Raw genomic sequence first — 13,166 nt, 5'->3', positions numbered from 1 at the left:
ATGAATGATGATACCCAAATGGCAACTCATTCTCTTTCAAGCTATTCTGGGATCTTTTAAGCAAGGAGACAACTTTCAAGAAAACTGCTGAAGGTTTGATATAGATGCCCTTAGTCAGAAGTAAAATAGCTGTTCTCCTCACCTATGTGAAAAGGAAAACTAAGAGGCTGATGAATTCTGACTTTCTACATTGATAGCATTCCTTTTAGTCTTATCTAACATTACTAGGCAAATATCTAAGTTCCATATTTTCCACTAATACTTCATAATTAGGTGCCTTATTTTGGTTGGCCTATTAATGCTGGCCCATGCACAACCCCCATATTCTGTATAAAATGTTTCTACAACATACTTGTTTCCTCAACTGCCTTATTGGACAAATTCAGGTAGAGAATAAGGATGGTCTTATCGTGTTTTCTAAAGATAATCCCTACATATAAGATATTTCCTATTCTTTCACCCCAAATCGATGTCTTCCCAGCTAACATTATCAGCAGCTACTGGTGAATCAGCAGAGTTCAGGGGCATAAAAATTAAGACTTCTTTTACTACTGACACGGTCAAATGGATGGCTAAAACCATTTTAAAAGCACCTGGGGGGTGGGCAGCCCTGGTGGCTCAGCGGTTCAGCGCCTGCCTTTGGCCTAGGGCCTGATCCTGGAGGCCAGGGATCGTGTCCCACGTCGGGCTCCCTGCATGGAGCCTTCTTCTCCCTCTGCCTGTGTCTCTGCCTCTCTCTCTCTCTCTGTCTCTCTCTCTCTCTGTGTGTCTCTCATGACTAAATAAATAAAACCTTAAAAAAAAAAAAGCACCTAAGGGAAACCATACCTGAGATTCTCAACCTATTTTGCCAATAGTATATTTCCAATCACAATGAGAAACAAATGTTTTCAAAAGTTTAAAACACTGTGTAAATCTGGAGAAAAAGCAATAGAGATTCATGTGGTTTTTCTGCCACCTAAGACACCCTTCTCAGCTCTGTAAACATATCCTTGAACATAAATTAGGTGATTACAAAAATCATAATATGTCTCGCAAGACTTTTTGTTGACTCTCACTTCTCTCCCCCAGTCTTCCCTAGGCCTCAGGCCTCGCCATTAGGAAACACCTGGGTTTCAAACTTACAATTCTTGAATCTCAATTATTTGTGGAAAGACCATCCATATTCCAGAGGAATAAAAAAATCTACATCTTAATATATGTTCTGCCATTTCCTACGTGGCTTTGGTCAAATTATTCAATATTTTTATCAGGCTCCTTCTTTTGACCTGAAAATTGTGTTTCACATCTGAAAAAGAAAAAAAAATAGGAGGAATATCCCAAATACACAATGAAGTTAAAATGACTTAAACAGCAAAGTGCTCATTCAGAATATACACAGAGATCATCAGCAAAGTAGGATATTCGAGGTATGTGTGTCTGTGACTATAAAGAACTGTCCTCAAAATATAACATCAAAAATCAATGGGAAATAGGCAATTTATGCCACCAAATACTATTGGAGACATTAGCCAGCTTTTACAAAGAAATAAATCTAGATTACCATTCCATTTAACCTGTTAAAATATATTTAAGACGAATTAGAGGGTATGTTGAAAAATAAAATTATCTTAAAAGCTAGGAGAAAACATTAATGGTATTATCTGATCTCTTTAAATGAGTGAATTTTATAATAAGAAAAACGATGGTAGAAATTCCAAAAGAAATAGTACTACGTATGCACACATAAAAATGTGAATAAATAAAATTAAAGAATCAAAAATTGGGAGAATATAAGTACAACAAAAAATAATGAAATATCATGCTTCTTTATACATGAAAAACTTACAAATCTGTAGGTACAAGGATGTTCATTGTCTCTAATGACAAAGAATTAGAAGCAATCTAAAGCCAACCAGCAGAGGAATGGTTAAATAAATTAAGGTATTTCCATACTATGAAATGGAACAACTTTTATAAAAGGATGGGGTATTTTTATATATACCGACTTGGAAAGATGCCCATGATACATAGTTAAAGGGGAAAAAGCGAATTGTAGCATATTATGTATTTTTTAAATTTTATTCTTTTAAAAAAAGAAAAATACATATATATTAAGATGATAAATAGATGATAGAGGACAGATAGATGATAGATAGATAGATAGATAGATAGATGATAGAAAAACATCCAGAAAAAATATCCATCTATTAATTTTAGTTATCATTAAGGAGTTTGACTAGACAATGGGAGGTTTTTTACTCTTTTACTTTGTATATTCCTGATTAGGACTTTTTTTTCAAAGTTTATGCATTAGTTTGGTCATACAAGATAAATAAAATGGATTGAAGTAACAAACACACAAAATTACACGCTCTTAAGGAGAAAGGGAGCAGGAGATATGCATAGCTATTCACAGAAGAGAATATCCACCACATGGCTGTTTATTTTTCTTTAACTTTGCACACATTTCCAAATTCAAAGAATCCTAAGTTCAAGGAATGACAGGCCATTGAAAAATGCCTATCAATTGGCAACTATTTTAAAGAGTAGTACCAGATGACGATGATGTTCACAGGACTAGTAGGCCCTCCCACATGTTATCATATTTTTTAAAAAGAAGAGCTGTAACTTAATGATCTAGTGTGAGTCCTCAAAGTGTGGTCCCTGGAGGAGCAGTATCATCATCTGGGAACTTGTAAGGAATGCAAATTCTCAAATCCCTCCCCACACTTGGTGAATCAGAAATCTGGAGGTAGAGCTCTGCCATCTGTGTTTTAACATGGCTTCCAAATGAATCTCACGAATGAGAAAGTTTGAGAACCAATGATCTAGTTGTTGCATTTCTACTATTTTACTGTAAGGCAGGGTTTCTCAACAGCAGCACTATTGATATTTGGGGCTGCAAATGTTTTTGTGTGTTGAAAGGCGTGTCCTATGCATTGTAGAATGCTTATGGACATCCTTTGCTTCTACCCACTGGATGCCAGTAGCAACACCCCGCCCAGTCATGACAATCAAAAATGTTTTCAACATTGCCAAATGTTGGGGGTGGAGCAGGATGGAGGTCAAAATTGCCTCTGGTTGGGAATCATTGCCTAAAGAAATACTCCAAAATGTGGAGGAAGAAACCATGGAAAGATGTTTTTATATATCTGTTTCACTTACACTAAGAAATCATAGGGTTAGTGTACAAGCCATTCTGTCCCATATACGGTAGTGAGGCAGTAATAAGTATTACATACGTAAGACATGAGAATTGCTCATGATCAAAGTCAAAAAATGCTGGGTATAAATTATATAAAAAGGATTTCTCAAATACATATGAAGATAAATTATTTATACTTCATATCACCTAAATGTTAACAGTGTCATGCTCCTGCTCAAAACCCAAGATTAGATTCCTACACTCTTGGAATTAGATCCTGAACGTTTACCAAGGCCCATGAGACTCCTCAAAGCCTCCCTACGTCCTCTGAGTCACTCCCCAGTCTTCAGCCACACTCTCCCTTTCTTTGTTTCTAGAACCAAGCACAACGTCATGGCTGGGGCTTTGCATCTACTATTCCCTACCTTGGATTTTCCCTCCCCTGGGATATGCAACTAAGCAGATCTCTGCTCAAAAGTCCCTTCCTTCAGGGGGGCTCCCTGAGTACCCTGCCTACCACATGCAGCATTTCCCACTACTCTCTGCTCATTAGAATTATCTGAGGGCTATATTATCTGCAGGTGGGTGGGCCTCACCCATGCTAAGTAAACAAGAATCTCTGGAGGTGGATTCCTGGTGACTAGGGTTTTTTAAAAGGGATCAGTGGAAGAACTACTTCTCAGTTTTCCCTGTACTTCAGTGACTAAAATCACACTGTATATTTGTTGGTGTATTATTTGTTGTCTGGTTTTCCCACTAGATTATAAACTTCATATGGGCAAAGATTTTGTCTATTTCACCCCTTGCACTATCCCTGACATCCAAAATAGTGTTCAATACCTAGTAGGCACTCAATAGATTTTTTATAAATGAATACTAGTTACATTGAGCTATTGTTTATAGTTACTGGTGGGTTTTTCCTTTTATTATACTTTTCTAAACCCTCCAAATTCTGATGTTACTTTATAATCAGAAAAAAATAAAACCAATTTTTAAATCTGACTTTGAAAATTGTGATCTATTTGAAGCACGATCATTAGCATGTTATAGATATTCAACAACTAGTAATTATTAGTGTTTATTTTTTATATTATCTATTATACAAGGGCTTTGGCTATAATATCCCATTTTATCTATAGTGTTGTTACCATACAGAATACATATTTCCCTAGAAATAATTTATTATTATTATTATTTTTTTTACTTTACCAAGTCCTCCTAATCTTGTTAGATATTCTGAATATTGCTTTAAAGGTACTTTAGAATCTCCCTCTAATGTGCAATCAATGAGTATGAAACAAGTAAATAATTGAAAATGTTTCAATCTTCTACATTGAAGTCAGCGTAAAAAGGTATTTACTAATTGCAAAGAATAAGGCCATGTCAGCTATGAATATGCAACTGCCATATGAAGCTCCTTTTCCATAATGTGCTTTGAGGGAATTACATGCACATGGTTTAAAAGATTATTTAAAAGCAAAAATGTCAGAATATAGGGATGATGCCCATTTAGAAGAGTAGTTGTCAACTTGCTTTGGAAAAAAAATAATGTAAAAAAAAAAAAAAAAAAAAAGAGGGATCTCTGGGTGGCGCAGCGGTTTAGCGCCTGCCTAAACCCAGGGCGCGATCCTGGGGACCCGGAATCGAGTCCCATGTTGGGCTCCCGGTGCATGGAGCCTGCTTCTCCCTCTGCCTGTGTCTCTGCCTCTCTCTCTCTCTATCTCTGCGTGACTATCATAAATAAATAAAAATTTAAAAAAACTTAAAAAAAAGAAAAAGAAAAAAATAATGTAATATTTAGATGTAAAATTGAATACTTTAAAATCAGTTTAAACCAATTGATTTGTAACTTAACATATTAAAAATGGCTGAAATACCAGTGAATGACCACGTCAACACACATTAGAGCTAAATACAAAAACATTTATGAGCATTATTCTGCTTTTGCAATATTTGAAAATTTTTCTAACATCCAGCCATGACTGCAAAGGAAAAGATTGAATTTCTCCTTAGTCCTCAGTCTTATTAAAAAAAAAAAAAAAGATAAAGACCACTGTAGACAGTAGCATACTTTGTACAAAAGAGGGTAGGCAAGGCAAGCTATGGTTAGCAAGGATCCCCTCAAAATAGTCGTAGCACATGTGAATCATAAGTCAAGCACATTGAAAATTTATTCTATTTTTAACAGCTTCTCTTCACTTAAGTGGGCAAAGTCACAAGTAACATTTCACATACAAGTGCCTAAGCTGTATTTTCTCAGCAGGTGTGACCTGATGGCAAGAAAACATTTACCACCACAATTTCCCCATTCAAATTAAACCATCGTAAGGTTATGTGTGTTGGAAAATAACAGCATTCCAGAGATAGGGAAGGGAGCACTTCTAATACACCTCCAATAACTTGAGAGTTGTCCTGCAGGCAATTATGTGGCTTTCAACTTCCTCTGCAAGTCACTATGGTAACAGCAAAGCACAGAGTTAAAAGAAAGTTTGCATCTGTATATTTGTTTGGAGCTGAACTATTATTAAATGCTTTGGTCTTCTTAATTCAGCATTAATTTTGAGTTTTATAGTAAAGCTCTCTTTCAGTCTGAGTCATTTGGTTGTGATTTAAAGCAACTAAGAAATTTCTTTGGGTTAGCAATTCAGCTCACTTTTGGAAAAAACTTACCCAGCAGAAGGCTGCAAGGATTTTTTTGTCTGGGGTCCAACATCTGTAGCACCGGATCATAGATTATTTCTAAAATAATCTTAAATTGATGGATCATTGCTCCTTCCATTTGGACCCAACAAAAAGTAGCTCTGGCATTTCCTCTCCTTTTTATGCTGTAAACTATATATCAGTTTTGCAGCTCTTGCCAGAAAAATGAATTCTTACCCATTTCAAGATTTTATAAACTTGAATTTTACTTAACAGTATTAGAATTGCTTTTACAGTGAATGTATATCAAGTGCTATTTCATGAACAAATTTAAAAAATCATAATTATTTTTGTCAGGCTATTTTAAACTAAGCAGTATTAATAAATAGCCATTTTCGAAAGAGTGCAGTTTGGGATCTTTTTTCCTATTAGTCAAGCATTAACAGTCACTAAACTTCGAGCTCTTCATGTTGCTTAGAATCTTTGCTGTAAGAATTTCTGGGAATAAATTAATGGTGAGTAAACAGCCATGTAGAGGAATTCCCAAATATTGTTATAAGATCTGAATGTTTTTGCACCTCCTAACCCATCCATCAATTCACTGTACATTAATCTTTCAACCATGTCTTTGCTCTCACCTTTCTCGTTCAGATGTGTTCTTTTACCTTTTGGTCTTTGTTTTGCCATAGAAGGGGAGTTTCTTTCATTTATTTGCCGAAAACAGGTTAAATCATCGCTCAAAATTTACAACACTGTCACGGAGTTTAAGGCCTAATGAAATCTAAGCCCTACCAGAGGGGTGGAACTTTCCAGAAATGACCACAATTTGACCTCTTTGAGTCAGCTGCCACAGAGTTCCAAAGCCAGGTGGCATAGGAGGGCAAAATCCATAACGTTTTCAAACTTACATAGTAGGCCTTTAGGAAAGCAAGCTAAGAGCAGCATTTCCTAAAACATAACTCCTCAGGAAAGAGATCTATGACATCTGAGTCAGCTAGAGAAGACGTGAGTCAAGCAAAGATGAGCAGGGATCTTTTTCTTCAGGACTTTTCAGAGCCTTTATTATGTTATTGTGTTTTGTGAATATCCAAGGGAAAAAATGGCATGCAATTTTCTCCAAAAATGATTTTACTCTGAAATGTCTATTTTTGTAACTCTTATCACAGAAAGGGGGTTTGCAGAATCCACTTTAGTGAAAGATATCATCAGACCCGTAGTAAAAAACTTCATGGTTTCTGAGTCAGATCCTCCCTTCCAAAAATACAATTCAACTGCATTTTAAGCTACTAGAAGAATAACTTATTGTTTTTGAGAGTTTTCCATCTTTGGTACTAGATTGGATTTTTTTTCCATGCATGGCTTTTCTTTCCTTTACTAGCCTATGTTTCTCTCTACATATGTTTACTAGTTCAAGTCTTTAGAAATAATGGCACTTGTAATACCCAGCTGGTCCCCACAGCGGGAGTGGGAATTTTGATATCCAATGATTTGAAGTAAAAACAAAACAAACCAAACACACACAAAAAAACCCTGAGATTCAAATAAATTTTCAGGATAGTATGCTGGCAGTACTTTGAAATTATGGTTGACTCTCTTTGGGGTCCTAAACCAACCACTTGAGTATTTAACAGTTTGTTGAGGTAGACAATAGGTAAGTTCACATTTTAGTAAGGAAGTTTGCAATGGCCTTAATACATTTTCCAAGACATCCTCTGTTTGAGGGACTTCTTTGCTTCCCACTATTAGAAGGGAATCTAATCTGATTTAAACATTGATGTGACAGTGTATTTGCCTATAGACACGAATCATAATTTGGTAGATCGTGATTGCTACCCCAAATCAGTCTTCATTCTCAGCACCTTTTCTAACTGAAAAGTTGTTTGATTTTTCAACACTCAACTGGTTGGATGATATTCAGAAAAATAATTGAAGTATATATAAACATACACACACACACACACACACACACAAGCACACATTCTCTAACAGTGAATCAGAAAGCATGGATTCTATTTAATGCACTTCCACATTGTCTTATTAACTTACTTTCTTAACTACATTTGATTTTTCTAAAAGTTCCTGCACGTAACTTGATTTTCCAAAATTAGGAAAAAATTCCAAGCTGTTAGGGAAATTTAACCTGCAGTAATGTAAATATAACAAGAATACAAAAAACTCTGTTGTTTAATAAAATCTACTGATAACAAGATTATTTTAAAGCACTCATAAGTTAAAGCCGGTTTTATTAAAGTCAAGTAGAAAGTGTGCAGAGAAATGGACAGAAAGGATACAAGTTTGCGATGGAATGAATGCTCCACATTCACACATGCATAAGAGCACAAAATGAACATTTGTCCACAGGAAATTTAGGAAACCAATGCATTGGCAGAAATCCATTACAAGAGTCCTCTTGCATAACCCACTGGCTGAGATAGAGAAATCTTTCCCCGAGGTGGAGTCTGACTTGCAGTTCTAGCCTCCTACTCTCCATCCTATTTAAACTACGTCTCAATGTCCTCCTCTAGATTTGGTCCTACTCTGGATTCAAAGACCAGGCCTTTGGCTGAGAAGGAAGAACATGAAGAGCTTGGGGAAAACTGAAAACTAGTCTAGCCCCATTTTGGCCTTCATTCATCCCCCCTCATGGCCCACATCCTATATGCCGTTGCTTACTGGGATGCCCTGGAAAACTGAGCGCCCCCTCCCCTTGCCCAAGTTCCTCCAGATGCTACAGATCTCTTCCACCTCTACCCTTGTGTCCTCCTGACGGCCCCGAGTGCTCTCTCCAATAGTCAGCTCTTGGGTGTCCCTGGATTTCTAGCCCCCCCCCTTTTTGAGTTTGATGCAGTTCTGTCTCCTGGGATTTCACTGTCCTGCTACTAACTGAAATTATAGCTGTTATTGAATAAGAAAATCCATCTTCAATCCTCAATTAATCTTCACATCATCCACTCCCTTTGCAGTCTCCCTGGAACCGGTCCTAATCTTCCTCTACCCTGTTGGCCAAGAGGCCTTATATCTTCACTCTTTCATTACATTCTTGCTTCTATTTCTACCTTCTCCGTGCCCTATTACCTCTGCACCCTGTTCTCTGCTAGAAAAATCTTGTCAACTTAGATCTTTGCTAGCTCTAGATGAAGTTGTTAAGGCAACTTTTACCTAATAGGTACTCTATTGATTAGTTATGTTTTCTTTCTCTATTTGCCTTAGCAAGCTTTTTTTTTTTTTAATTGTGATGGAGTCAATGAAGGAGTACACAAAAAGGTCTTACTTTAAAACCAAAAAAGAAAACTCTGTTTTTCCTTCATAGTGAATCTTACTAATGACTTCTATAATAAGAGGCTCTGGGAAAGGCTCAAGAGAGATCTTAAGCTGAGGTCAACAGGTGTATTAAAGAGAAGCAAAGTCTCACTCACTCCATTGGCCCCAACTCCGGGTTAAGAGAATGTTTAAATCATTCTGCAGAGTTGGTAAATGCAGTAGCAAAGTGACAGAGTTTCTTATATTTCAAAGGAAACATTAAACCTGAAGTCTCTGATAACTCATTGATGCCCTAAAATATGAGGACCCCTTCTAGAATGTAGCTAAGACATCAGTGCTCACAGGTACAAAGCTCTGCCTGTAAAATAAAGCAGATAAAAAGTGAAAAACAGGAGGCAGAAATCTTGAATATTCAGTCAAAATTTGAGTCCCTTTGCACACAATAAATCTATTCGAATCAGGCTGTCAATCACAATTCTACAGTAAGGAATACAAATTCAGACCTTCTATGGAAGGATCTTATGATCTCATGGAAGTTGGCAGAATGAAAAACCAGCCAGTAACGAAGGATAGGAGTCCTAGCCCACACCATGGCAATGATGCTTCCAAAGGCACCGAAACCAGACTGCCTGGGTTTGCACCTCAGCTCCGTGTGACAGCAAACACTTCACTTCTCTCTCAGCCTCAGTCTTCTCACTTGTAAAACAGGCTTAATAACAGAAGCCACCTTGTGGAATGACTATGCGGATTAAGTCAGATAATACCATTGCTTAAAACAATACTTTTTTTTTTTTTAATGTTGATTAGGTCAAGGGCATTTGCTGGCTGTGAACTTGTGCAGTGGAGAGTCCTAAATCCATGGCTTTGGTCCTTAGTTTGATTCAGGAGACAGAAGGTGTGGCTTCTTGGTAACAGAAATGGTACTTCAAAGACCTGGGTTTGTAAAAAGATGGAAATAAAGCAAGTCTTCCTGCCTCCTCTGATAGCGGATCAAACATAGGGTCCTCTCGAGTCCAGCATTCCAATGTTCCACCATAGGCTCTGAGATGGAGACCCCTCTGCCTTGCAGTGAAGTTCCTTTGCCTCACTTTATTCTCCACACTCATGGTTCCCTTGCGTCGGGATGTCTGGTGATCTGCGAGTTTAGTGTTCTCAGCACCCTGTCCTTCCATATGCTAACCCTATTTCCTCAACATCACTCAAACCTCACCTTCCTAATGTTGCTATAAAATTAAGTAGGCTTCAAAGGTAAGAATAAGCATCACTGTTTAAAAGTCTCAGTATTTAGAATGTTTTTTTTTTCTTTTAAGAGTACTGTATTGAAACAGGCAAAGCGTTAACCATTAATAAAACCACATCCTAATGTTTCATTGGTATTCCAGCTCCCCCCTACAGTCCTCACACAAGCAAACTTGTCTTTGATTCTAATGGGACTCTTTTCCTGTGCAAATTCTACAGGATTCTGTATTTTACTGAGGTGTGAGCTCAACGGGATGTCCAAAATGAGTGGAGACACTTAGAATTTGGCATACACCTAAGTGTCTCAGAACCTACCTTCTCTACAAAACATCTTGCAGTTAGCATTTGTCAGGAACACTTTTCTCACTCCAATCACTAAAAACTTATTTTCTAAAAATCTTTGTCAATTATCATTAACTATACATGTATTATTCTATTTATTGTGCTTGGATTCTTACAGATTTGAGGCATGTCTCACCTGATTCCTCCACTGACTATAAACATTTCGAAGGCCAAATCTTGTTAAGTCTCTACAGTAATTTTTGCTGTTTATTTATTCATTCATCCCACATCTTTTGAGCATGCACAACATCCGGGTACTACAGGGATAAAAAGCTGGACAAGACAATGAATCCCTCTCCCCAGAGTCATCAGTTCTATTTTCATACAATAAAGCATGAAGAGTAGAAGATTTTAAAATGTCATGGTAGTTGCAATTTTTCTAGAAGTAGAAAAATGTCTTGCCTGTGTTGCATTCTCTGTTTTGCCAAAGCCAATCACTGCCCTTACTGTCTTTCTTTAAATTGAAAGAAAGAAAAACGAATTCAAGAACACAGAATTTTATACATCCAAAGTAGCCACAATTTTGCTTCAAACTCATAGAATCTTCTCTCTTTCCCATCCCTCTCCAGGATTGTGGCCAAAGCCTCCAAGAACCTCATGTCCACTCAAAGCCTAGGGATTGTATTTGGACCTACCCTTCTGCGAGCTCAAGATGAAATGGGGAACATGGCGGTACATATGGTATACCAAAACCAGATAGCTGAGCTCATGCTGAGTGAGTACAATAAGATCTTCGGCTCAGAGGAAGACTGACAGGCAAGACAAGTGACTGAATATGTTCACATCTGTCTCGATGCCTAATATTTTTACATTTCTGTAAACATATTTCTGAAATATTTTTTTCCTTTCAAGCGACAGATGCCTCATTTTGTGAAAACTTAATGATAATTTTGTGTTTAAGTTCCAAACATTTGAATAAAATAGTTGACAATATTTGCCTATATGTGTTCTACATTAACCCCTTCATTGCTATTCCTTCGAGCATTTCTAGGCATTCATTACACGTGCTCCACACTAGAAAATAGTGTGCAGAGCACCACACATATCCAAAAGACAGTTTCAAAACTGCTCCTAGGCGTTGGGTGTGGAATTGTGTCAGTGTGAGTGTTGTCAATATGGGTATGCGGGCACACAGGTGAGCCTTATCACTACCCTGGCTGCCTCGCACATGTTCCCATGCTCTTACTTGTACATGAATAGAACCAAAAGAGGGAAGAAGTCAGAAATTAATCATTTTTATATAGCACAAAAAAGATCAGGTTCTCCACTAAAATAGATGTTATTTCATCTTTCAGGAGCATTTTTGCGTGTGCAAATATAAAATACAGCCCAGTTATCCTCAATGCTAGTTGGTGAAATTCACAAATGCAACATGTTGAGTGGCAATTTTTCTGAAGAGAAAAGAGAGTTCAAAACATTTACCATTGAAGATTACACACACACACACACACACACACACACACGTAAAATACACAGGCACATATACATATACACTATTTGCAGTCCCAGAAACATACTGTCTTATAAATTAGAAGCAAAATTAGTGTCCTGGAATTTTGATCTTTATATTATACAGGAATTGCATGACCGCTCATTTTTAATGTTAGCATCCATTTTGAATCTTCATCAAACTGTAGATCTTCCTCTGCCCTGGCTATGTCATTTTAAGTAGAATTTTTATTATGCTTCTGAGGATGCTTTATTGGTGAATTACATTAAATCCATCTAGAAAGAACTTTCTAAAAAGCCTTTTTTTTTCATATGCCCTAAGGATTACTTGACTAGACTTGGATTGCTTTATCCATGGTTAGTTTCAGTTGTCATGGATAAACAAAGGGGTAACTGTCTAGAATTTTTCAAACATTGTTTTATTTTTGAAAAGTATGTTCTAGCTGAACATATCTCATACCCGGTTTTGTGAAAGTATTCTGCTGATAAAAATGAAGACTTCTGTCTGACAGTTTTTTAATCAAATTCAAAAGGACTAAATAAAATTAATCCAGTGCAATGAAGAGTAAGTCTAGTTATCGATTTGCTCATAAAGTGAAAAATAAAGCATGTAAATAAAATGTGTGAAGCATGGATTCAAAAGCAAACACTCTGAGCTCAAAGGCATAGGCTCTCTACGTAGATGGGGTACGATACAGGGAGAGAGTATGCTCAAGAGATAGCCGGATGTGAAGGCAGCTCCATGTATGCTGAAAGAAGTTACCTTGCCCCTCTTGAATGTCTTCATCTTGGCAATGGTGCCAGTAAGTCGGCTCATGGCCAAGAACAGAGAAGCAAACGCAATAAATGCTGAAGAGTAGTTTCATCAAGTGGGATGTATACACACACCACAAAGCCAAGGCAAGTCACATGAGGCAGAAGCATGAACCAGTGGGCAGAACTAGCCCACTGTTACCAGTGGGCTAATAGGCTTGCCAGCCTTCAGCTCTTATATGTAAAGTTGTGCTTACGCCTTTCAGAAAAACACGGAGATCTGAAACAAGAATTTCTGGCATTCTATTTCAAGTCCTCTTTATTTCCTTGACATTCCATATTTTGATTTACATCT

The 13,166-nt window shown here is 37.1% G+C and overlaps 1 protein-coding gene across 1 annotated transcript in view; it reads left to right on the top strand.

The window, feature by feature from the left end:
* Positions 1 to 11,527, top strand: part of LOC129514562 (rho GTPase-activating protein 15) — a 617,088-nt gene extending 605,561 nt beyond the window's left edge. Inside the window, exon 14 of the mRNA XM_055333243.1 lies at positions 11,179 to 11,527. Within this exon, the coding sequence (XP_055189218.1) occupies positions 11,179 to 11,362 (184 nt within the window). The 3' untranslated portion in view covers positions 11,363 to 11,527. The remainder of the gene's footprint in view (positions 1 to 11,178) is intronic.
* Positions 11,528 to 13,166: the final 1,639 nt, after the last annotated feature.

This window comes from Nyctereutes procyonoides, unplaced genomic scaffold (assembly GCF_905146905.1).
Source record: "Nyctereutes procyonoides isolate TBG_1078 unplaced genomic scaffold, NYPRO_anot_genome, whole genome shotgun sequence".
Lineage (NCBI taxonomy): Eukaryota > Metazoa > Chordata > Mammalia > Carnivora > Canidae > Nyctereutes > Nyctereutes procyonoides.
This window is presented reverse-complemented; position numbering and strand designations above follow the sequence as displayed.